The following is a 25,958-nucleotide window of genomic DNA, read 5'->3' on the forward strand; positions in this document are numbered from 1 at the left end:
CTTTTCTCCCGCCCCCGTCCAATCAGAGAAAAGGGAGTGGCTTGCGAGTCTACATTTTGTCTCCATTTTCTTAAAATCACTACGACAGTTACAACAGTGGTGACCACAAGCAATAGCAGAATCACCAAACCTAAAAATGTATATGTTAGCCATTCTTTTAGAGTACCTTAACCCTGTAAACGGTAAATATTCACAAACTGATGGTTTATCATAAATTATGCTATTTTATTCCATATGCTATTTTATTCTATACAAACTAATCAGTGCTCTGTCCTACATGTTGGCCATATTTAGAGTTAACCTTAACCAGAGTCCATTGACTTACCAGCTATAGCTGCTGCTGTGACAGTGAATGGAGAGAATCATTATGATACACTTTTATAGTATTAGAACCTACCAGCGATAACTGATGTCAGCAGAGACTCCATATCAGGAGGAGGTGGGTCTGTTTGTGGATCAGAAGTTGGAGGTGTAGTGGGAGCAGCTGCAATGAAAAAATCAATGGATGATGTTAGCTCTGATAATCTACAGAGGCACTTACTGGTGGGTGGATCCAGTTGTATAATGAGTGATGCCTTCCCTTCAAAGATGGACTGTGAACTATTCCAAGAGTACACCACCACATAGCCATCACCATAGTCCTTCTTCAGAGAGAGGACAGTCGAGTGAGTTGATGAAACCAACAATCACTCTGTCCAAGATGGTGGTGGATTGGAACAAGACTAGACAACTCAGGGCAGAGTCAGAGCAGGTTACTTCAACACTTTCATTTGGTAACTTCATTGCACTAATGCCCTCACTAGATGGTGGACTAGTAGGGTCTACAATGAAGAGTGCATATAAATATTGAGACTACATAATGGTCCTTACGATATAAATAACGTGATGAAGTACGTACCTTCACCACCAGTGTTGGCCATCATCATATTCTTAACATCTGCTGCCATTGAGATGGGAATTCTTGGTAAAGAACTATTCTCCAGATCAAAAGCTATCACTCTGTAACTTCCACTAGGAACAGGTATGGTGAAATTCTCACTCCTGCTACGAGGGATAGTGACCAATCTCATACTAGCAAAATCCAACTCTTCATCAATGATACGTAACACACAGACAAGAGCTCCGGGAGAGAGGGTACCTTCAACATACTCAATACTCACACAAATACCATCACCACCAGGACATTCAGACACTAGGAGGTCTTGAACATCAAATGTACCTGGTAGAGACACCTTTTTTATCTGTTCAAATGAACGTGATTGACTCACTGATCGGAATGTTCTCAAACACAAGGTCTGTTCCATTCTCATCAGTCAGTGTGACACTGTATTCTGTCATCTTGTCAGTGGGGAGGGAGAAACTGAGTGAGCCATCAAACAGAAGAGGGTCCGTGATTGAACGGTTGATGGAGGGAGTCAATAGGTCAGAGTCCACACGATACCGAGTGAACCTTGTACAACTGGGTATCTGGAGAACGTTAGTATGCATGTGTGCATGTGTAAATCTCAACTGACTATAAAATTACTCACAGTGGCTTTAAACCCTACTGACTTATTCTCCCCACTTTCACGAATACGATTTCGTTCTTCAATACTACCTGCACAATGTAGAATTGTAACAAGCAGCGTATATATGTTAGAGTGCACCATACACACCTTCTGCCCTCGTAAAGAACCCAGTAACTGGTTCACTGGTTGTTCCCCTCATCTCTCCTTCAGTAGGAGTCAGAGTGAAGGAGAATCTGTCACACACACTGATGGGGTTGGAGTACGTGAAGATGTACTCATTAGCCAGTCCACACACATAATCAAGAACAACTGTTTGAGTGGAGTCGAGAATTGTCCTGGTGATGTCCACACAGTACTCAGTGAGGGGTAGAGCATTCCATGTCACGGTAATGGTGTTTGGAGCAGTCAGAACATTAGTGATTACCGTTCCTATAGGGAAATACCTACAAAACCTTATACACAGTACTAACTCACCATGAACAGTTAGAGTAGCTGTGATCGATACTTCAGACCTTACAGTAATCATGCCATTTCTGATTGTAGCCTGACACTGAACAACAGAGTGGTCGTGCTGTGGAGTGGCCAAGATTATCAGTGTGGCTGGTCCACCAGAGGATGAAGGTGGACGTACTCTAACAGTTTCTGTATCTGTTGAGACTATAGAATTGTTTATTGCCCAATGATAAGTAACAAAGAATCCCTCCACTTGATACTGACACTTGAACACTGCCTCCAGTCCCTCAGCTCTCTCCATTGACAATGGCTGTTCTGTGAACTGAGCTGTGAGAAAATATTGGCATGCAGACGTCGTTATGGGTTACTGTACTTTATTAAGAGTATAATTGTATTCATTATGAGCCTGACTACACAATAAGTAATGATCAATTTTTTCCACATCACTATAATTAGATCTATGTCTAGAGTATGGCTAAGAGTGCAAATGGGATTAATAGCAATGGCAAGGATACTAATTGCACGAGGCATAGCCGAGTGCTATTAACCTTGCCAGTGCTTGTTATGAGTGCTATTAATCCCTTATTGCACGAGTAGCCATACTATTGATTGTTAATCGTTTGTGATGCAGTTATAAAGACATTTTTAGCTGCAGTTTCAGTAAGTTTCAGTAAAAAAATTAGCTGCGGCTGTTATTCGAACGTGCGGTCGTCAAGGCAGTAATTGCACGTCGTTAATGACGACGTGCAATTACTGCCTTGACGACGTGCAATTACTGATACGCGATTAATCACTGTACGAATCACAGTGAATAATAGGACAACATGCGATTAGCAATAATTTGTGTTTCAGCAGTTCATTCAGGTAATTTATTACACAACAGATCTACATGTATTATATACGATAGTCACACATTCCGGGATTGAGATTCCTGGGAGATAATAATTATAGGCTAGAACACACACTGACAATTACCGTAAGCCGGTAAAAGCATTTCGTTGAATAAACTTTGTGGCTTGACTGCTTACCGGAAGCATTCTCAGGCCATGCCTTTTAATCTTTGCATTGTTATATCGAATTGCTAATTAACCCACGAAAACAGCAAACATTAAGCCCCTCGAACATTTTGCGCTATATATTATGTGTATTGGGTTTCGATTGCAAATTGCGAATTTTGCAAATGAAAGAGAGATCTGACTCGCATACAATTAGCATGCTTCACTTCACTACGCAATAGTTACAGCTTATACATTACGCACTCGAACTCGGTCATACAATAGATAGTAAAGGGATTGGAAACGCATCACGTGCACCAATGTTTTCAATAGAGTCTGGATGGTACAATCCTACTTACGATTTTCATGTTAGTCAAGAGGTCATTTGCTGTTTTCTAAGCTTTATTTTTGACCTCAAGATCATTCTTTCCGCCAATCAGCTATTTGGGTACAAAAGCTTTCCAATGGTAGTGGTGCCATAAAGTTTGGGTGGTGTAGTGTACCCAAAAAGTGTTTTCAACTTTAAAAGTTAGGGTGAGTTGTTTGCAGAAGCATTATTGCTCAATAAATTGTAGATTGGTCACGTCAGATAATCTTGTTCTTGATACACCGTATAGTGGGTATATTTCAAGGGTATAAACTTTCATTTTCGCGGAATAGGAGCCTTTCTGCAGCATGCATGCTTGCGATATTAAATTCGTGGGTATAAATGTTCGCGGTACATGCTTGATCAGCAAAAACCGCGAACATTTTTATACCCTCGAAATATACCCGCTATATACGGTATAGCATAATTTATAAGCCTCATAATTATTGCATGGTCCTGAATTTAATGAGTTACACTCCTAAATTTTCGGTACTGTAATTAAACAACTTTTTTTTAAAGTGATTTAATTAATTGTCTTTTTAGGATGTGAAGTAAAAAGCTCGTAAGAAAAGGTGCAAGTCAGATCCAACTCTCTCTTCAACAAAACAAATTAGAAAGACATAAATTCAACATGTCATCCATAAGACACGTAGTAACCTCACCTTATTATTAAGTATACGTGCATGTTAGTTTTATGCTTTTGTGTACACCGTAGTTTTTGTTTCTCTCTGTGAATCCACTATAATTATAACATATTCCATAAAGTGCAGTATACACTTATGATTAGTCAAGACTCATACAAAGGGACTTCAATAAAGTATAATAATAAATATAATTATACATTTTTTGTCGTGTTTATGTAATTCTAGCTTTTTTGCTGATATGGATGCCATCATGTAGCCTCGATTTCATGCCGCAATGAAGAGCCTGTAACCGAGACTAACATCAGTAAGTAGGATTGAGACATATGACGAAATGAGTTTCTAATCCCTTTTCTTTACTATCTATGCATAATTATATACAAACGTAAACAATACGTACTGAATCTCGTCGTAGTTTTTTCATAAATGGCGCTGTGATATTGAGAACTTGACTATACCATGTGTTCAACACCACTTTGTAAAAAACTAGGAGATTCACTATAATTATGGCTAAAATTCTAGAAAGGCTAGGCTCTATATGTGTATATCTGATATACAGATGCCAGTACATTATAGTTCTGGAAGCAAAAAAGTGACCGTCCGACAATTGAGGTGAACGTTAATTAAACCTCTTTCAGTAGCTATATCTCTGCTGCAGCTGTTTTTTTTGGTGTAGCTGTAGTAGGACAGGTGAAAGCCTTCACTTAGCCTCAATCCCAGGCCGCTCTTCCTCGAAGAGAGGGCCTGGTATCGACTGCTTGCGCATGCACTAACCATTAGCCAGATACCGGCTAACGCAAGATAACAACGTGTATGCTCAGTAAAACAACGACGTCACAACGAACGGAAGTCGATTGAAGGAAGTACAGTAGGCTCAGTCAACCTTTGGACCATGCAGCTTGGCTGGAATAGCGAGGTGGCTGTATTTCGGGAAATAGCCGCGGCTTAAAACCGACCTTACCTCGAATCTAATGACTAATTTTGCGGTTCTTGTCTCAAGGATAATGTCAAGGATAATGAAGGATAATGAATCATTTGTTCTCTATTTAATTGTAATTCAATTTTATTTGCTAAACCACACCCAAAACTTCACTCATATCCGGCCGTAATACATTACATCGAAAACCTTGTTTGGGACAGCCAGCACTGGCTGGTGTACGGAATAGCGAGTGGCCGTACTTCAGGGTGAGTTTTGTGCAGTAAACATATAGCTAGCATTCCGTGCAAAGCCAAATGGCCAGGTATATCGAGGTGGACGTACTTCAGAGAGCCGGAATAGCGAGTGTCTACAAAGTTCGATTGAAGGTTTCTAGCCCATCTGAGAAAAAGCTGATAGCTACCCGTAGCCTGCTATACCCTGTAGTGATAACAACACATGTACTGTACACACTTAGTCAATCTAATCAAAGTGGTGCTAAATGTTGCAAGAATATACATGTCACGAGTGCAGCAGGTTGTTTAGTGAGGGTCCTATTTTTAGAGACGGCAGAATATTGATAAGTTATACTGTCAAATTAACTTACCTTTTACAGCTATGATGAATGACCCTATCATAAAAAAGAATGTCAAACTCTTGTCCATCAGATCATGAGTGTAGATCTACATGTGCTAAGCTGTGTGGAAGAAGATTTAGTTTAGCCATGCATATCTATGTACAGCTACAACACAAATTCAATGTACAATCTCTTCCATGCATTTACTCACCTATTTACTGACACAGATAAAGGTTGCTGACATTAATACCGAAAGTATATATTCATAGTGTGATCTTTACCAATCCTGTATCTATATTAACTGTACATGTATCGATCAATACAAAAATGAATTTTAAGCCGACAAGTTTACTGAAACGCTTCCATGACAACCCCAACCACAACCATAATTATATAGAAAAAGTGCACTCATTATATAAACATTCATGTTCAGTTTGGACAACTAGAATAGTCGAACTAAAAACATCACAATTAACAGCTTTATTAAACCGTGACTAAAAAAGGAATTTATTTTGAAAGTGGCTATAATGGCAATAACAAACAGTAGATTTATGTGGTCATAACTATATAAATATTAACTCCTACATACTATTATTAGATGGGATGCAGTTGAAGCGTATGTAACTAGAGCCTCAAATCAATCGTTCACAACCTTTTGTATAAGGTCATTCCTGTATTGCACTTGTATTGCATTGTGCATTGTGCTGACGTGGAAACAAAACATGCAGTCCATCAACCAAGGATGTTAGCTTTTAGTACTCATATCCTTGTGTCAACAAAGTGCATTCATTCCCATTTGAGTACATTATAGCATAGACACCTCCAACCTCCCTAACAATGTTTAAGGCAGCACTCAGTAAAGTAACATAATTATTATTCACATGCAGTCATGCAAATGCACTAAAATAGTAAATTACTGGAGTGTGGTTGTGTAAACGCAGTGTAGTACATGTATATGCATGATTGTTTGTCTTGTAGCCTCTTCGAACTGTGTAATAGGTTTAGTACATTGTACAACACTACCGGGGGTATACTTTAGCAAAAATAGTACTCCTCTATTAGGTACTAAGTAGTGTGTGTGTTTCAGTTGTCCATTCAGGTAAAGTGCGTACGCTTATATAGAATAGCTAGAGTAATAGTACCTGTTCCACAAGGCCACCTGATTGATCATTTGTACGTATAGCCTCGATTTCAGGCCACGCTATAATTTCTTTCTAATAACCTAAGTGCCAGCAAAAAATAATTCCGCTTGGCGCTCAATTGGAGTGGATTTAAAAGCGCTGTGATTGAAAAACGGTATTATTTACACTGGCCCACAATCTCCGGATAATTATGCTAACATTACATAGCTTACAAACAGCAAGGGTATCACCATGTTTTTCTAGCATAATTATAACAATAGCAAATAATTATTGCCTAGACAGTGCATATCTATCTTCATACTATGTACCTTTCACAGTTATAGTGAATGTCCGAAGTCAAGCTAGTGTAATCACTCGATCATCAAAGCATACGGTGTGCCAAGCTATTTAGTTAGTACAGCTCACCTATAAATCAGAGGCGACTTTAAATATAGGGACTGGTAAATATCATACATAATCCACGACACTCTAAGAATCCAGGTAAATGTACATGTATAATGATTGTACAAATTGATAGAATCGTACATTGTACTGTACAGCGGCATAATGTGCAAAAATTTCGTATTTTTAAAGGGAAAAATGCGACAGCAGAAAAAGAAGAAACGAAAATTGAAACTAAACTGGGATAAACTCCCACGTACCGGTATTTCACATGCAAAGCTATTGGTGGGTGTGGTTTCCTGGAATTGAACCGCGAATACTAGAACCCACGAACATTTCTGCTGAGGGCTCTGGAGCCAAATAGCGAAAATGTGCACCCGCGAAAATTTTCCGCTATACAGTATACAAAATTAATATGTGGGATAAAAATAAATGGGTAAATCTGTCAGTTAACGTTAACATAATTTGCACGACTTGCTTTTCCCTGAGGTAACACATCCTCGTACTCATGAACTGGGTCAATACTTTCATACTCTCCCTCTGTTGTTGCCGGGGTTTGTGAATCACTGATCCTTTGTCCCCGTGGTTTCTTTGTCTGTTCATAGGCAATGTTCTTCTTGAGCTTGAGTACTGAAGCATAAGCTTCGTTGGGCTGTTCAATTCCTGCAAACGTTGATGACCAATCCACTCTTCCATCTGACTCTGGAACCTCAACTGCATGTCAATTGTTCAAGACAAGTTAACGAATGATTAATTTTAGGTACCTTCATTTTTTCTCCGTTTCCTTAAAATCACAACGACAGTTCCAACAGCTGTGACCACAAGCAATACCAAAATCACTAAACCTAAAATTGTTAGCCATATTTAGAGTGCACCCCTTAACCCCTTAACCAGAGTCCATTGACTTACCTGCTATTGCTGCTGCTGTGACGTGACAGTGAATGAATCATTATGATACACTTTACAGCACTAGAAACCTACCAGTGATAACTGATGTTGGCAGGGACTTCATATCAGGAAGAGGTGGGCCTGTTTGTGGATCAGAAGTTGGAGGTGTAGTGGGAGCAGCTGCAATGAAAAAATCAATGGATGATGTTAGCTCTGATAATCTACAGAGGCACTTACTGGTGGGTGGATCCAGTTGTATAATGAGTGATGCCTTCCCTTCAAAGATGGACTGTGAACTATTCCAAGAGTACACCACCACATAGCCATCACCATAGTCCTTCTTCAGAGGGAGGACAGTTGAGTTATACGTTGAGTTGATGAAACCAACAATCACTCTGTCCAAGATGGTGGTGGGTTGGAACAAAACTAGACAACTCAGGGCAGAGTCAGAGCAGGTTACTTCAACACTTCCATTTGGTAACTTGGTTGCACTAATGCCCTCACTGGGTGGTGGACTGGTACTTCCTACAATGAAGAGTGCATATAAATATTGAGACCACACGATGGTCCTTACGATATAAATAACGTGATGAAGTACGTACCTTCACCACCAGTGTTGGCCATCGTCATATTCTTAACATCTGCTGCCATTGAGATGGGAATTCTTGGTAGAGAACTCTTCTCCAGATCAAAAGCTATCACTCTGTAACTTCCACTGGGAACAGGTATGGTGAAATTCTCACTCCTGCTACGAGGGATAGTGACCAATCTCATACTAGCAATATCCAACTCTCCATCAATGATACGTATCACAGAGACGAGAGCTCCGGGAGAGACAGTACCTTCAACATACACAATGCTCACACAAATACCACCACCAGGACATTCAGACACTAGGAGGTCTTGAACATCAAATGTACCTGATAGAGACACATTTTTTATCTGCTCAAATGAACGTAATGTACTCACTGATTGAAACGTTCTCAAACACGAGGTCTATTCCATTCTCATCAGTCAGTGTGACACTGTATTCTGTCATCTTGTCAGTGGGGAGGGAGAAACTGAGTGAGCCATCAAACAGAAGAGGGTCCGTGATTGAACGGTCGATGGAGGGAGTCAATAAATCAGAGTCCACACGATACCGAGTGAACCTTGTACAACTGGGTATCTGGAGAACGTTAGTATGTATGTGTGCATGTGTAAATCTCACCAACTATAAAATTACTCACAGTGGCTTTAAACCCTACTGACTTGTTGTCCCCACTTTCACGAATACGATGTCGTTCTTCAATACTACCTGCACAATGTAAAAATGTAACAAGGCAGCATGTATATATGTTAGAGTGCACCATACACACCTTCTGCCCTCGTAAAGAACCCAGTATTTGGTTCACTGGTTGTTCCCCTCATCTCTCCATCAGTAGGAGTCACAGTGAAGGAGAATCTGTCACACATACTGATGGGGTTGGAGTACGTGAAGATGTACTCATTAGCCAATCCACACACAGAATCAAGAACAACTGTTTGTGTTGAGTCCAGAGTTGTCCTGTTGATGTCCACACAGTACTTAGTGAGGGGTAGAGCATTCCACATCACAGTAATAGTGTTTGTAGCATTCAGAACGTCAGTGATGATTGTTGCTATAGTGCAATGATTATTTGAAACGCCTTATGCACAGGAAGTTACTAGCTCACCATAAACTGTTAGAGTTGCTGTGATCGATAATTCAGACCTTACAATATCAAAGCCATTTCTGGTTGCAGCCCGACACTGAACAACGGAGTTGTTGTGCTGTGGAGTGGCCAATATTGTCAGTGTGGCTGGTTCACCAGGAGATGAAGGTGGACGTACTCTAACAGTTTCTGTATCTTCTCTGACTAAGGAATTGTTTATTGCCCAATCATAAGTAACAACGACTCCTTCCACTTGATACTGACACCTGAACACTGCCTCCAGTCCCTCAGCTCTCTCCACTGACACTGGCTGTACTGTGAACTGAGCTGTGAGAAATAAGAACAAACACAACAAATGTACAATAATTATATAGACTGCTCTCGCTATTCCGGCTCTCTGAAGTACAGAATATACCGGCCATTACTCTAGCGTATATAGCGAGTATATTTCAAGGGTATAAATGTTTGCCTTTGGCGGATTTAATTTTCGTGGAATAGTGCATACATGCAATATTAAATTCGCGGTACGTACTTAATCCACAAAAACCACAAACATCTTGAATTTGACCACTATACATGGCACGGATTGCTAGCTAGATGTTTACTGCACAAAACTCGCCCATAAGTAGTGTAATTATACAACGTAAACAATGATTTCAAAAAGTCGAAGCTATAGGCATACAGTAATTACTGGCAAACTTTAACAGCAAAAATCCGATATGCCAACACAATGGTATAAGTAAGGCAGTTAACAACCACCTTCAATCTCTTTCATTGTAACACCACAAATATCACTACAAGTATGTGACGTATTTCTAAACAAACCTCATGTATACAGACTATAATTATGTGCAAGTCGAAATGTACATGTACATGCAATTTGACTTAATTGTACAGTGTCAAATGCAATGATTAATAGAGTAAGCCAAGTGACACACATTTTCAGGGAGAGACACTAAGAGATTGAGAGTCATTGTATGTAAAAATAGACATGATCAAGTATCATGCCTAGAAGTAATCCGGCCGCTTTACTCGTACACATCAGTAGTTTAAAGTCGGTGGTTCAAATACTCAATAATCGATATTTTTAACCTATTGCCCTATTGCCGACTAGCTGTACAGCTGTGAAAGTTCTATAAGCTTTGCTAGAGACCTATGGGGTACCAGCCATGCCTCATACTATTATATGATGCTCAGAACAAAGGCAAAAGCATGCAAAATAGGCTAAACTGCTGAGTTTGCATGATTTGTTCCATATGACGCAAAAACCTGATGCAATCTAATCATGCTAACTCAGCCTGAGTCTATTTTGCCGTAGCCTTTTTCCTTTGTTTTATACACTTCTGAGCATCGTATGAGGCAAGGCGGGTACATATTGAATCTCCTCGTAGTTTTTTCACAAATGGCGCCCAATATTGAGAATTGACTACCATGTGTTCAACATCACTTTGTGAAAAACTCTAATTATTTATGACTAAATATTCTAGAAAGGCTAGGCTCTATGTGTAGGTGCTATACATGCAGATGCCAATAGATATATCGCTCTGGAAGCAAAAAAGTGACTGCGTCCGACAATGAGGTAAACGGCCGACACTTCGGACTATCACCAAACCTCTTTTAGTAGCTATATATACATATATCTCTGCTGCAGGATCTTTTGTATGTAGGACATTTTCAGGCCTTCACATGCACAAAAGTTGAAAAGTCTGGAGTTGCAGCAGGTTGTTTTGTGAGTGTCTGATTTTTATAGAGACGGCCAAATATTGATAAGTTATACTGCCAAATTAACTTACCTTTTACAGCTATGATGAATGACCCTATCATAAAAAAGAAAGTGAATGATGTCAAACTCTTGTCCATCAGATCATGTGTAGATCTATATGTACTATAAGCTGTGTGGAAGAAGATTTAGTTTAGCCATGCATATCTATGTACAGCTACAACACAAATTCAATGTACAACCTCTTCCATGTATTTACTCACCTATTTACTGACACAGATAAATGGCAAATTATACTGACATCAATACTGAAACTATTCATAGTGTGATCTTTACCAATCCTGTATTGTATCGATCAATACAAGAATGCATTTTAAGCCGACAAGTTCAAGTACTGGAACGCTACGATGACAACCCCAACCACAACCATAACTACATAGAAAAAGTGCACTCATTAAATAAACATTCATGTTCAGTTTGGACAACTTAGAATAGTCAAACTAAAAACATCACACAACAGCTTTATTAAATCGTGACGAATTTATTTTGAAAGTGGCTAATGACAAAAACAAACAGTAGATTTATGTGGTCATAACTATACAAACATTAACTCCTACACACTATTCGATGGGATGCAGTTGAAGGGTATAGAGCCTCAAATCAATCATTCACAACCTTTTGTATATATGAGGTCATTCCTGTACTGCACTTGTATTGCATTGTGCATTGTGCTGACGTGGAAACAAAACATACAGTCGAATGTTAGCTTTTAGTACTCATACCCTTGTGTCAACTAAGTGCTGGAGTGAGGTTGCATAAACGCAGGGTAGTACATGTACATGATATGCCTGTGCATGATGAAAGTCTGTCTTGTAGCCTCTTCAAACTGTGTAATAGGTCTAGTACACATTTTTATTGTACATCACTACCGGAGGGGTATACCTTTGATAGCAAAAATAGTACTCCTCTATTATTAAGTAGTGTGTGTGTTTCAGTTGTCCATTTAGGTAAAGTACGTACGCTTATATGGAATAGTACCTGTTCCACAAGGCCATCTGATTCATCATTTGTACGTATAGCCTCGATTTCAGGCCACGCTATAATTTCTTTCTTAGAACATAAGTGCCAGCAAAAAATAATTCCGCTTGGCACTCAAATGGAGTGGGACTTTAAAAGCGCTGTGATTGAAAATCGGTATTATATACACTGGCCCACAATCTCCGGATAATTGTGCTAACATTACATAGCAACATTCTTATAAACAGCAAAGGTATCACAGTCACCATAGACCCAATTGCATATAACAATAGCAAATAATTATTGCCTAGACAGTCCATATCTATCTTCATACTACGTACCTTTCACAGTTATGGTGAATGTCTGAAGACAAAATAATGTCAAACTAGTGTAATCACCCATCAAAGCATAATTATGTGTGCCAAGCTATGTAGAAGAAATTTAGTACAGCTCACACCGGCCTATAAATCAGAGGCGACTTTAAATATAGGGACTGGTAAATATCATACATAATCCACGACACTCTAAGAATCCAGGTAAATGTACATGTATAATCATTATGTTTATGCTGCTGTTAAATTGTAACAAATTGATAGAATCGTACATTGTACTGTACAGCGGCGTAATGTGCAAAATTTCGTATTTCTCAAGAGAAAAATGCAACAGCAGAAAAAGAAGAAACGAAAATTGAAACTAAACTGGGATAAACTCCCATGTACCGTTATTTCACATACAAAGCTATTGGTGGGTGTGGTTTCCTGGCATTGAACCGCGAATACTAGAACCCACAAACATTTCTGCTGAGGGCTCTGGAACCAAATAGCGAAAATGTGCACCCCGCGATAGTTTCCCGCTATACAGTATACAAAATTAATGTGTGGGATGAAAATAAATGGGTAAATCTGTCAGTTAATGTTAACATAATTTGCACGACTTGCTTTTCCCTGAGGTAACACATCCTCGTACACATGAACTGGCTCAATGCTTTCATACTCTCCCTCTGTTGTTGCCGGGGCTTGTGAGTCATTGACCCTCTGTCCCCGTGGTTTCTTTGTCTGCTCATAGGCAATGTTCCTCTTGAGTACTGGAGCATAAGCTTCGTTGGGCTGTTCAATCTCTGCAAATGTTGATGACCAATCCACTCTTCTATCTGACTCTGGAACCTCAACTGCATGTCAATTGTTCAAGATAAGTAAACAAAATTAATGATTTAGGTACCTTCATTTTGTCTCCGTTTCCTTAAAATCACAACGACAATTCCAACAGCGGTGACCACAAGCAATAGCAGAATCACCAAACCTAAAAATGTACATGTTAGCCATTCTTTTAGAGTGTACCTTAACACGAAGTAAACAGTAGATAATCACAAACTGATAGTGTATATAATCCTTTCGCGGTAAATAGAGTGTACCTTAACGGTAATAACCCAGTAAACGGTAAATATTCACAAACTGATGGTTTACATAATAATAATAATTATATGCTATTTCATACAAACTAGTCAGTGCTCTGTAGATTGACTTACCAGTTATAGCTGCTGCTGTGACAGTGAATGGAGAGAATCATTATGATACATTTTTACAGCACTAGAAACCTACCAGCGATAACTGATGTCAGCAGGGACTCCATATCAGGAGGAGTTGGGTCTGTTTGTGGATCAGACGTTGGAGGTATAGTGGGAGCAGCTGTTGGACATGTAGTGGGAGCAGCTGTAATGAAAAAAGCAATGGATGATGTTAGCTCTGATAATCTACAGAGGCACTTACAGGTGAGTAGATCAAGTTGTATAATGAGCGATACTTCTCCTTCAAAGATGAACTCCAAACTATTCCAAGAGTACACCACCACATAGCCATCACCAAAGGTGTCATTTAAAGAGAGGACAGTTGAGGTCGAAGAAGCGTTGATGAAACCAACTAGTACTCTGTCCAAGATGATGGTGGATTGGAACAAGACTAGACAATTCAGGGCAGAGTCACAGCAGGTCACTTCAACCTCTCCATTTGTTAACTTGGTAGCACTAATACTCTCTCTGGGTGGTGGACTGGTAATGTCTACGGTAAATGACTATGATTATAGCACAGCAATAACACATAGAGCACGTACCTTCACCAGTGGAGTTCACTGTCATAATGTCTTGACTTATTGCTACCATAGAGATGGGCATATTTGGTAAATGGTTGCTCTCCAGATCAAAAGCAATCACTCGGTATTCTCCACTAGAAACAGGAATGGTGAAATTCTCAATAGAATTCCGAGGGATGGTAACCAGTTTCATGTTAGCAAAATCAAGCACTCCAAGCACTTCATTAACGACACGTATCACACAGACGAGAGCTCCGGGAGAGAGGGTACCTTCAACATACTCAATGCTCACACAAATACCACCACCAGGACATTCAGACACTAGGAGGTCTTGAACATCAAATGTACCTGATAGAGATATTTATAAATGAACACGCCTCATTGAACTCACTGATTGAAATGTTCTCAAACACGAGATCTATTCCATTCTCATCAGTCAGTGTGACACTGTATTCTGTCATCTTGTCAGTGGGGAGGGAGAAACTGAGTGAGCCATCAAACAGAAGAGGGTCCGTAATTGGAAGGTCGATGGAGGGAGTCAATAGGTCAGAGTCCACACGATACCGAGTGAACCTTGTGCAACTTGGAACCTAGAATATTATAGAGAGAACTCAAAATGCATTCTTAACAAACTAACGAACAACTAAAATTGAATCACTCACAGTTGCCCTAAATTTGACTAATTTATTCCTTTTAGTTTCAAGAATACGATGTTGTTCTCCACTACCTGCATAATAATAGAAGTGTAATCCAACATTATGGTATAAACACACCTTCTGCCCTTGTAAATAACCCAGTACATAATTCACTGGTTGTTCCCCTCATCTCTCCATCAGTAGGAGTCACAGTGAATCTGGCACACACACTGTTATCAGAGTACATGAAAATGTACTCATTAGTGAATCCACACAGAGAATCGATAACAACTGTTTCAGTTGAGTCTAGAGTTGACTCGGTGATGTCCACACAGTAGTCAGTGAGGGGTAGAGCATTCCACATCACGGTAATGGTATTCGGTGCAACAATAAAGGGAGTGAGGACCGTCTCTAATTATGTGATAAGGAAAAAGAAAATAATTATGCTGAAACAATCAAGATAATGACTCACCATGAACAACTAGAGATGCTGTGGATGAATCTGCTAAAGTAATATCAGTGCCATTTATGATAACAGCACTACAATACACAATAGAGTTGTTGTGCTGTAAAGTGGCCAAGATTGTCAGTGTGGTTGATCCACCAGGAAATGAAGGTCGACGTGCTCTAATAGTTTCTGTATCTGGTCCCACTACGACATTGTTTATATACCAGAAATAATTATCAGTAAATCCCTCCGCTTGATACCGACACCTAAATACTGCCTCCAGTCCCTCGGCTCTCTCCACTGACAATGGCTGTACTGTAAACTGAGCTGTGAGAAAGTATTAGCACGCAGATGTCGTTATGGGTTACTGTACTCGAGAATAATTATAAAATCATTATTATAAATCAGGTCAATTAGATATCACTGTCAAAATGAGCAACCAGTCATGTAAACTGTGTTTCAGTAGTTTATTCAAAAGTACAATGCACACCAGTAATTTGGCAGCACACAATTTATAATTATGTGCAGATCTACATGTATTTTAATTATTCTGAGGTGGGGGAGATAATAATTCAGTATAGGCTCACACACACACACACTGACAAAAACTAACTGAAAATGGATCCAAAAGTGTGCCAATAGTGGTGGTACTCATGCAGAGGAGCATCACATGTTGGACTATAATTATGAGTCACAATCTCTGGCTGCATAATTATATATAATTATAGCGGTTGCAAAGGAAACAGTGATCTGACTCGCAAGGAGCATACAATTAGCATGCTTCACGTGCAATTTGCAATAGTATCCAGGCTTATACAATGTCGTTCGCAATTGACTATATAAACTAAGGCACTCGAAACTCTGTATACGATCTACACGTAGAATAGCATTCTTGTGGCAAAATTATCACAATTATTCTGTTTGTATGCAGCAGTATTCTGAAATTAATGTGTACTGCCAATGTAACACAACAGCCTTACCTTTTACAGCTATGATGAATGACCCTGCCATGAAAAGAAAAGTGAAAGATGTCAAACTCTTGTCCATCAGAGCATGAAGCTACGTGGAAGATTTAATCATACATCATGATGATTTCTAATACATAGATCTAGTAGACTAGTTTAATACCTGATACTGAGATCAGTCTAGACTAGATCTAGCCATATCTATGCATGGCAACAGCTAGACACAATCTACACAGTACAGAACCCTAGAGTTATAGGATTGGTAAAGATCACACTAGATCTAGATGTCTAGTCTACTCTAATAGGCTCTAAATCTAGTGTGATCTTTACCAATCTTAGTCTTGCAGAACTATTAAAGATCGAAGCTTCAGAGGAAATTAAAGGAACAAGGCCACCTCTTCACCCTTTATAATGTTACCCTCCATCATATCCCAGGTGCACTGTCTAGTATTATCTTTGGATACAATTCAAGATTGTGTGCATGCCGATATATCTAGATCTACCCCGGCCCGGCGGGGTACCCTATCCCAGGCCCAGACCTGTCTCTCCTCATTTCTCACGGATGGAACTGACTTGAGGTAATATATAATTTTGTCGATTAAATCATTACAGCGCCACCATCCGGGCATGAAACTCAGACTGAACAACCTATTTGCTATACGTAATTAATATTCTGGCTCTTGTAAAAAGGCATGTTTGTGATTCCAAGGCAGTCGTCTTTAATTGTATGCACATGCATTGTTTTGATGCATATGCCATCTTTTTATTTATCTCTTAGCTCACATTGCATTGCTACTTTTTGTGCCTCTCCGCTCTTGGATTGTTCATGCAATGTGTTTGTCCGTGTAGCAATTTACTACCATTCACCATACATGGGCAAAGTGTCTGCAGGCTGGACTCTTATCACGGCAGGTGCAGTGTACAATTTGGATAGTGATATCTGCATAAGGTGTGTAGCAATATAATTATTCTAGGGAAGATCTGTTTGTTGCAGTGATAGTAGGAGAATTGTCATAGTTATGAAAACACACTGAGGTGTCTGGCTAAAATAGATAAAGAGCCTTGAGCTATACAGTCGTGTATAATTATTGTGCAGCACAGTGCACAATAATTATTGCTGACACTGCAGTTAGCCTATTATAATTATATAATTGGTCTGCAAGGTCCCTCCAGGCTCGTATATGCATGTTCTTTAATTCACGTATACTGAAACCAAATATCATGTGTAGTACTTTGTCAGAGCAGTGTCTATAGTTGTATACAGTTGCTGTTGTTACTGTATATATGAAGTTGTCATGAACCCTAGCTGTCATGTTATCGTCTAAGAACATAAAAAGTGCACTGTATGAATGGTTGCACTGTATATGGGTGTCCACTAGCTAGTGCACTTAATTATAGAGACATTTAATTTATAACTATAATAATAAATTCATTGTGTAACACAGGATATTGTGATCAGGAACAGGTTTGCAATGTTTTGTTTATAGTGTGAGACATCAGAGGACAAATCTATTATTTACAGTGACTGTCTGGCTCATATCCTGTTCCTGATTGTTGTTATTTTTCTTCTTCCTGCTTTGGGTGACTAATTGTGTGGTCTGATTGCATGCATTAATAATTGATTATTATGTCAGCTAGGTTTCTGATCAATAAATCAATAAATCGCACATGCATAAGAAGCATTATAACACACTATAAAAAGTTATCTATGTCATTCATACTTTATGTATGTTTGGCAATTATGGTGAGTTAAACTCAACTGTGCACTGGGTCTATATATTACAGTGATTTTGAAACTGTGTTACTTTTTACAACCCTTGTTTTGCTTGTTCTGTATACAGGTTTTACCTCTTCGAGAATGTGTGGCATTGATCTCGAAGACTTCATCGTGCTTCCAGACTCTGGATACCCTCTCAGCTTTGAGTATTCAACAATATTGAAACTGTCCTGAATTTTTGCTGAACTTGAAAGTCAAGGTATTAATTAGGTCTATGACTAGGTCCATGTATATAGTTTCCTAAAAGATGATCTGTAGACACCAAATTCTCATATGTATAGTCCCTATTCTAGACTTTATTTTTGACCACTTGAACGTTACAGTTGACCCTTCATACTGTATATATAGAGGAGAGGGTATAATTATTTCTTTATTGATAACAGCAGTGCCACATGGTTGTCTGCACATGCGCAGAAGATAAGCAGGCATGTCTCCATGGTAACAGCTGCAACACGCATGCGTATTTGAGGGACACGCCCATTTTCTGAATTATTTAATCTGATAAAAAGAAAACTGCCAAGCCGGATCGATAATCGAGGTTCCGGATAATGGAGGGCCGGATAATCGAGGTTCTACTGTATTACGATGAAAGATTTGGCGGTTTTTAATTCGGCGCCTCGGATGTGGCTACTTCTGCCACTTTTTGGCGATCCTCAGTAAAATTTAAACTAGATCACAATCTCATTCACGAGTAGCATGGTACAATAATTATCTCAGGAGACTCTCACTCTAGATCCAAAATTGGCTGTACCGACATAATATTATTGATCTTGCTATCACAAGACGGCTCGGCTCGTTAACTGAACGTTTATCGTTATCCCACTCTCTTCTCATGTCATAACATGTAATTATTATTGTAAAAATTGTCTGAATAATTATACTGACACATCCATTATTACTATAATCGTACGATGTACTACTATAGTGACTGGAGAGTGTGCTAATCCCGTATCACATCCGGTCCAGTAATTGCACGTTGTCATTGACAGTATCATCAAATGCAAGAATGCATTCTAGCTGACCAGTTTACGGAACTACTATGACAACCCCAAAACCACAACCATGTATGGAAAAAGTGCACTCAATAGAGAATGTGTATAAACATTCATCTTCAGTTTGGACAACTAGAATAGCCAAACTAAAAACAAACATCATACACAACAGCTTTATTGCCGTTACTAAAAAAAGGAATTGATATAGAAATAGCCATGTTAACTAATGAAAAGACAAGCAGTGGTCATAATTATTAATTTTATACCGTATTACTAAAATATTTTGCTTGTGAAATACCTTTGCAAATGAGCCAAATCAGCAGAAAAATTAATCCTTTGTGATCTGCGTTCTGGCATGGATCGTGTGCAGCACTAATTTTGGTTTTGCGATTTTATTGTTGCAAGTGATCAATTCTAGTTGGCATTGTTCACATAATTATATTTGATGCTCGCAAAACATTTTAGCATGATATGATTCTAGTAATAACAGTAGTTGTGAATTATATTCAATGGATAGCCTCGATCCCAGGCCGCACTTCTTCTCATGAGGTCATTCCTGTACAAGAATATTGCAAGTATGACAACAATGTTACATACACTTGAATAATTATGTTTTCTAGCCTTGGTCTACAAATTTGATTGAACTACATTCATTAAGTGTATTATCTAGTTATCCATACGAGAATTTTCGTGAGGTGAAAAGTGTTCGTTTTTTGAGGGCAGAAAATTAAAACTAGGATAAACTCCCACGCGCCGATATTAAAGCTTATTGGTGGGTGTGGTCTCCTGGCAATGAACCGCGAATATTAGATCCCATGAACATTTCTATTGAGGGCTCTGGAGCCAAATAGCAAAAAATTTGTACCCGCAGCTATACGGTACCTGGTTTGCAATTGTCTATACAAAAGATTGTGACCATAAAAATAATGAATAAAGCAATTTAATAATGGAGGACGGGCCATGCCCATCTAAATCTAGTTTTGTAAAGTCAAAATGTTGCGATATAGTTTTCGGGAGCACATCCTCGTATTCATGAACTGGCTCAATGATCTCATACTCTCCCTCTGTTGTTGCCGGGGCTTGTGAGTCATCAATCCTTTGTCCCCGTGGTTTCTTTGTTTGCTCATAAGCAATGTTCTTTTTGAGTACTGGAGCATAAGCTTCGTTGGGCTGCTCAATTCCTGGAAACGTTGAGCACCAATCCACTTGTCCATCTGATTCGGGAGCTTGAATAGTTACTGTGTATCAAGGTCAATGTAATTGTATCTAGCAACGTGCATTGACTTAGTAGTATGGCTAAGAGTGCAATATGGCCTTATTACGAGTAGCCATACTATTGATTTGTGATGCAGTTTTAAGAACATTTTTAGCTGCAGTTTAAGTAAAAAAATTAGCCGCGGCCGTTATTCGAACGTGCAATTGTCAAGGCAGTAATTGCACATCGTTAATGACGACGTGCAATTACTGATACGCGATCAGAGGAGGCGCGGTGCAGCTCAAGTAATTAGCCTCTGATTACTCTCAGCAAAAACATACGACGTGGGCGGATAATTATTGTTCAATCAAAGGGTAATTGCCTGAGCTGCACCGCGCCTGTCGCACCTCCACTGATACGCGATTAATCACTGTACGAATTACCTTCATTCTGCATCTTTTTGCCTTTTTTTAGACAAATTACAATCAAGAGCAGAATCACCACCACAGTTATCCCTATTATAATTATATAGGTGTATTTTAGCTAAACATTTAACACTATTTGCTTTACCAACTATTACTCCTGTGGCCAATGGAAATTGGGACCCAGTAACCGGTGGGGGGTCGGTAGGAGACAAGGTAGAAGGTGCACCTGTACACAGCACAGTAAACAGTATAAACATGAGCTATCGAATACACTCACTTGTTGGTGGATTGAGTTGCCTAATGAGTGATACCTTCCCGTCGAAGACTATTTATATCCGACTAGAAAAACATTTGCAATGTGAAAAATTGCTAGGATTGGCCAGGGGAACCACAAAAAAGCGTGGGAACAAGAAATCAGACGAGAGCATAACTCCAATCCGTTACAACGTCAATCACATGTATACTGGTAGTTTTCCCATGTTTTCCCAGCCAATATGCCACGCAATTTTTACTGGTGGAGTGATGACCAATCCCTATATATATTTATTATACATCCATTTTAGAATGTGAGGCACATAATCATGATGATTTGTGATGAATTGATGTGCCTAATACATGCAGTGTTGAGCACAGGTACACACAGTCCATCCATGCGTAGTAACATGCACGGACCGTGCTGGTGACTGCATGGAATGATGTGGTGGTTGGAAGCTGATAGGTGGATCTGGAACACAGTCTATCATTTAATATACTATGTATTGTACATGTTCATGACGTTGTAACGGATTGGAGTTATGTTCTCGTCTGATTTCTTGTTCCCACGCTTTTTTGTGGTTCCCCTGGCCAATCCTAGCAATTTTTCACATTGCAAATGTTTTTCTAGTCGGATTCCCTTTCTTTTTCAGTACAGTTTACGTATCATGACATGCATAAGTGGAACGTCAAGAGGCAGTACAAGAAGAGAAGACAGGACTAATCAGATATCTTCTCGAATATCTCTGGACTAATAATTATAGTATAATGAGTAATAATTTATTGCTTGATAATTATGTTGAATTTGCGAATCAGTATTAAATGACAGCCATTTTAAGAGCATGATATCTAGCCAGTGCATATAGCATGCCTGTCAGAGAAAGGGAGCTAGAGCTGAACAGTGTGAAGAAAAGGAACACCTCAGGCTCTGGAAAAGCACTGCTGCACTGATTTTAGGCGCACGGTTTATTAGCCACGCCTATCTATTATTATTGGCCACAACACAATTGCTGAGTCATTAAAGATGGCGGAATTGTCTAGGTAAGAGAAATAGAGACTGAGAGGTCATCTGCCTCGTGGAAGCAATCGCAAATCTGAAGAAGCGCTTTGTAATCCAGGTTGTAGTCGTTTGGAAACCCTGTGCAGAATGTCCTGGAGATGGCTGTACTTGGAGTAAATGCTGGGCAAGAAACTTACTTACTTACTTACTCACTTAGTCAGTCAGACAAAGAGCGGTGAAACGTCGAAATAGTGCAATTTTTAATATTCATTCATTAAAATGTTTATGGATTATGAAATGAGAGATACAAAGAGAGAAAAGGCTAAATAAACTATCTGTTCAGCCAGTTTCTTGATGTGGCCTTTCCCTGCAGAGATAGAACAGTTTGAACATGAGTCAAAATAATTGAAATATTGCTAAACACGGGCAAACCCACTGCCAATCCTATGTAAAACCATAGATAGTAGAGGGAAGGGATTGGAAACTATGAGGGGTGAGTAGTGCCAAAAGGAGGATGTTTTTAGGAGGGGGGTGTTTGTTTGGTGGCGGCGGCATAACCTCGAAGGTGGCGGCGGGTGTTTACTTGCTGGCGGCGGCTTAACTTCGAAGGTGGCGGCGGCTTAACCTCGAGTGTGGCGGAGGCTGTTTCCTTCTTCTATCTATGGTGGCGGCTGGTGTTTTTTGGTGGCGGCATGAGAGTGTAGAGACTCTATCTACGGTGGCGGCGGCGGCTTAACCTCGAGGTTATGTCGGGTGTTTACTTGGTGGCGGCGGCTTAGCCTCGAATATATTAATGTGTGGATGTGAATAAGATAATGTTGGACCACTTGACCTTTAATTAACTAATTATTGGCAGACTACTTCTCAAGCTTGTTTTTAGTGTTTGGGAGGGATTGTGGAGTGGTCAAGACCACAGTTGCTCTAGCCCTGACCTGATATCAGGCTGCTCATGGTCTCGAGGCTAGCTAGCACAGGAGCAACCCTCTGTTTCTCTATTAGCTAAGGTCAAGTGGTTCTAACTTCACGGCTGGCCTTTACATTTTCTAGGCTAAGCCGCCGCCACCAACCACATTGCCGTCACCAACTGACACTCGCCGCCACCCTGGAGGTTAAGCCGCCGCCAACAACTGACACCTGCCGCCACCCTCGAGGTTAAGCCGCCACCAAGTAAACACCGCCGCCTCCTAACACAGCAAATTCGTTTTCTTTTGGCACTATTCACCTCTCATAGGAAACACAGGGATTTCACGCGGCCCATGCGTGTCGCACCGGAAATAGACAGGAAGTTAATTTAATTGGGGCCAAAAGAGAGTGAACAGCTAGCTGTCTCTGGCCCACTGTAGCTACTAGCTACTACATACATAGATCTGAACTAGTTTCTTTGGTTGCTGTACATCAGAAAGAGACTTTTCTCTGTTGCATTGAAGAATTACACATCCTATTATAAATACCTTAACAAACCTTCAAAGAACAAGACATGCGCACCCACAAAAAAAAGTATAGTACTAGGCGCTAGGCACAGCTCATGACCATAATTATAGAATGCATACTTATATTTCTTAACATTATGATACACACAATCACAAAGGATGCATGGAGAAATGATGATGTTTACAAACATAAAACATAATTTTTGTAAGTCTGACGACATTTAGGTAGTGGTGTATTTCCGTCATCTGGTCACTACACAGCTTTTGCACGACCAATCGTAATGAATAACAGTGTCCCTTCCCTCTGTCATTGGCATGCCAAACTTTTCCAAAGGGTCTTGGCAGATCCTCAGATGTTCTGAGTACCCTGGGAAAGCAATTTACGGGTAAGTTTGAATTAGCATATTTCCAAAACTATACAGGTTAGCAAGGAAAAACTTTTCTCAAGGCACATCGGGATTATTAGGCAATATGTAGACCTGAACAATAGTGATGTACAATGTATTGTTAACCAGCAACTCCCCCGCAAACAAACGTACTTACGAATTCTTCTTTTCACACTTTTATGTTAATATTAAAAAATAAACAGCCTAATTCTCAACTTAGCTATGCCTAAGGCATATTTCAATGCTTCCTCTACACTGTGATCACTCTCAAGCAACCATGGCTACTTCCTAGCTCAAGATATCCCCCCACAAAGTTTCATACCTTCAAATTCCCAGCTAAATAGGTGTAAAATAGTGCTACATGGACCTCTGATGATCAAATAAATTAGGTAAATGATGTAAACCATACATTTACTATGGATAATGTACATACATACTAGCTCTGCCAGTGCTTACTGGAGTTTTCTTCAGTTTCTTCTCTTTTGTCTTTGCAGCTGTCTCGCAATCAATCGCAATCAATACTTGCGGAATGCAACACGCATGGTGTCAGAATTCTCTAGGGAAATACATTGGTCAGCCTCTACACAGGCTCTCCTTTTTCTGTTCTTTATCACATCGTTCAATAAGATAAAATACTGTCTTATCGTTCAATGAGATAAAATACGGTATTAATTGGAGGAATAAAGAAAGAAATAGACGTAGAGTTAGGAAAAAGGAGAGCCTGTATCGGGAAGTCGCGTGAGGGTAGAAGGGTGGTAGAAGGGTGAAAATGAGCGTGGGCATGCTGAGCTAGAGATGTTGGACTGCCCACGCAGATATCTATGACTAATAAAACTTTGCCTGCAGCAAGCTGGACATGGACTTGGAACTGGAAGTTTGCAAGCACTATAGCTAGCTATATACCTTAGATGATCTACTAGTCTAGATTGTGTGTTCAGATTCTATCAGACTATTACCTTTTCTTGTGTCTTTCTACATGCTAGTATAGATCAAGAATAGCTTAAGTTAGTCATCATTATCATATATAGCAGGTAGCTACTGCCACCAGAGCTGGCCACGCTGGTTCTCTGATCTGACTTGCAGCACAGCTTGGTGGTTGTCTCAGTACATGTACAGTCTTATTAACTCTGAATGCGTGGGAGAATACCTTACGTCACGATTGTGGGCTACATATCGCCCACGTTCATAAAAATCCTTGTGGATCACGCGATTTCCCAAACCAGGCCTTACTTTTTCTTAACTGTACGCCCATTTCTTTTTTTGCTGCCTCACTAGACTATGTCTTTCTAGTGATTTATGGATGAACAGTGACAACAGCAAGAAAAAGTAAGGCCTGGGAACGAGGCTATACATTGGTCACCTGAGATGTTTCCAATCCCTCCCCTCTACTATCTATGGTAAAACCTACTGGTTTTACTAATACTCACCTATTTACTAGATAATACTGACATTAATATTGAAACTATTCATAGTATGATCTTTACCAATCCTGTATCTAGATCTGTACATGAGAATGCATTTTTAAGCCGACAAGTTTACTGGAACGCTACCATGACAACCCCAAAGTGCACTCATTATAATTATATAAACATTCATGTTCAGTTTGGACAACTATAAATAAATAGAATAGTCAAACTAAAAACATCACAACAGCTTTATTAAACCGTGACTAAAAAAGGAATAGATGACAGATTTTGAAAGTGGCTAAATGGAAAACACATACATTCATGTGGTCATACATGTATATGCATTGCATTAACTCCTACACACTATTCGATGGGGATGCAGTCGAAGGGTATGTAACTAGAGCCTCAAATCAATCGTTCACAACCTTTTGTATGAGGTCATTCCTGTACCGCACTTGTATTGCATTGTGCATTGTGCTGACATGGAAACAAAACATGCAGTCCATTAACCAAGAATGTTAGCTTTTAGTACTCATACCCTTATGTTAACGAAGGCATGCGCATTCCATTTGAGTACATGTATATCATTTTTATATGAGAATAATTATAAGCATGGACACCTCTTAAAAGGACAACCTCTACATGTATTATGCATGATGAAAGTCTGTCTTGTAGCCTCTTCGA

The 25,958-nt window shown here is 39.5% G+C and overlaps 4 protein-coding genes and 1 long non-coding RNA gene across 15 annotated transcripts in view; 1 reads left to right on the forward strand and 4 right to left on the reverse strand.

Moving 5' to 3' along the window:
• The window catches only part of LOC135339104 (uncharacterized), a 36,878-nt gene extending 25,424 nt beyond the window's left edge, over positions 1–11,454 (reverse strand). The window contains exons 1-11 of one of the 3 annotated variants that reach the window (XM_064535253.1): positions 11,335–11,454; positions 9,563–9,868; positions 9,227–9,508; positions 9,098–9,165; positions 8,838–9,036; positions 8,471–8,788; positions 8,106–8,393; positions 7,962–8,048; positions 7,890–7,904; positions 7,745–7,825; positions 7,152–7,694 (exon numbers count right to left, since the gene is read on the reverse strand). In XM_064535253.1, the coding sequence (XP_064391323.1) occupies positions 7,426–7,694; positions 7,745–7,825; positions 7,890–7,904; positions 7,962–8,048; positions 8,106–8,393; positions 8,471–8,788; positions 8,838–9,036; positions 9,098–9,165; positions 9,227–9,508; positions 9,563–9,868; positions 11,335–11,401 (1,980 nt within the window). In that variant the 5' untranslated portion in view covers positions 11,402–11,454 and the 3' untranslated portion in view covers positions 7,152–7,425. Of the gene's footprint in view, positions 1–1,529; positions 1,598–1,655; positions 1,938–1,982; positions 2,614–7,151; positions 7,695–7,744; positions 7,826–7,889; positions 7,905–7,961; positions 8,049–8,105; positions 8,394–8,470; positions 8,789–8,837; positions 9,037–9,097; positions 9,166–9,226; positions 9,509–9,562; positions 9,869–11,334 lie in introns of those variants that run through there. The other 2 variants (XM_064535262.1, XM_064535269.1) reach the window with 2 other exon arrangements.
• LOC135339045 (uncharacterized) overlaps positions 1–25,958 on the forward strand; it is a 129,142-nt gene that overhangs the window by 66,900 nt on the left and 36,284 nt on the right. The gene's annotated exons all lie outside the window — the stretch shown is intronic.
• Positions 288–16,628, reverse strand: LOC135339139 (uncharacterized). Of its 5 annotated transcripts, none has more exons than XM_064535290.1 (12): positions 16,575–16,627; positions 16,427–16,505; positions 15,471–15,773; positions 15,137–15,409; positions 15,026–15,090; positions 14,755–14,953; positions 14,385–14,711; positions 14,045–14,332; positions 13,877–13,987; positions 13,804–13,815; positions 13,497–13,577; positions 12,849–13,446 (listed from the first exon to the last, which is right to left on the reverse strand). In XM_064535290.1, the coding sequence occupies exons 2-12, from the start codon at positions 16,491–16,493 to the stop codon at positions 13,184–13,186; spliced, it is 1,989 nt and encodes a 662-aa protein (XP_064391360.1). In that variant the 5' UTR covers positions 16,494–16,505; positions 16,575–16,627; the 3' UTR covers positions 12,849–13,183. The 5 variants fall into 5 exon arrangements, with proteins under 5 accessions (XP_064391383.1, XP_064391375.1, XP_064391360.1 ...); XM_064535282.1 differs by having other exon boundaries at positions 13,804–13,818; XM_064535305.1 differs by lacking the exon at positions 13,804–13,815 and having other exon boundaries at positions 12,848–13,434; positions 16,575–16,628.
• Positions 19,716–25,958, reverse strand: part of LOC135339062 (uncharacterized) — a 33,031-nt gene continuing 26,788 nt past the window's right edge. Inside the window, exons 8-11 of one of the 3 annotated variants that reach the window (XM_064535189.1) lie at positions 21,078–21,111; positions 20,946–21,026; positions 20,819–20,890; positions 19,716–20,418 (exon numbers count right to left, since the gene is read on the reverse strand). In XM_064535189.1, coding sequence (XP_064391259.1) covers positions 20,078–20,418; positions 20,819–20,890; positions 20,946–21,026; positions 21,078–21,111 — 528 coding nt within the window. In that variant the 3' untranslated portion in view covers positions 19,716–20,077. Of the gene's footprint in view, positions 20,419–20,818; positions 20,891–20,945; positions 21,027–21,077; positions 21,112–25,958 lie in introns of those variants that run through there. The other 2 variants (XM_064535195.1, XM_064535202.1) reach the window with 2 other exon arrangements.
• On the reverse strand, positions 23,576–25,210 carry LOC135340130 (uncharacterized). The gene is made up of 2 exons (XR_010396228.1): positions 24,325–25,210; positions 23,576–23,849 (listed from the first exon to the last, which is right to left on the reverse strand). It is a non-coding gene; the product is annotated as an uncharacterized LOC135340130 (long non-coding RNA).

The sequence above is a fragment of the Halichondria panicea genome, chromosome 1 (assembly GCF_963675165.1).
Source record: "Halichondria panicea chromosome 1, odHalPani1.1, whole genome shotgun sequence".
Classification (NCBI taxonomy): domain Eukaryota; kingdom Metazoa; phylum Porifera; class Demospongiae; order Suberitida; family Halichondriidae; genus Halichondria; species Halichondria panicea.

Bases quoted from the DNA above. Each gene is read 5' to 3' on its own strand.
- LOC135339139 (XM_064535282.1), bottom strand. From the start codon at position 16,493: ATGGACAAGAGTTTGACATCTTTCACTTTTCTTTTCATGGCAGGGTCA. The intron at 13,988-14,044 runs GTAAGTGCCTCT...TTTTCATTACAG, and splicing joins ACAACTTGATCTACTCACCT to CTGCTCCCACTACATGTCCA. The intron at 13,447-13,496 runs GTACCTAAATCA...ATTGACATGCAG, and splicing joins GAAACGGAGACAAAATGAAG to TTGAGGTTCCAGAGTCAGAT.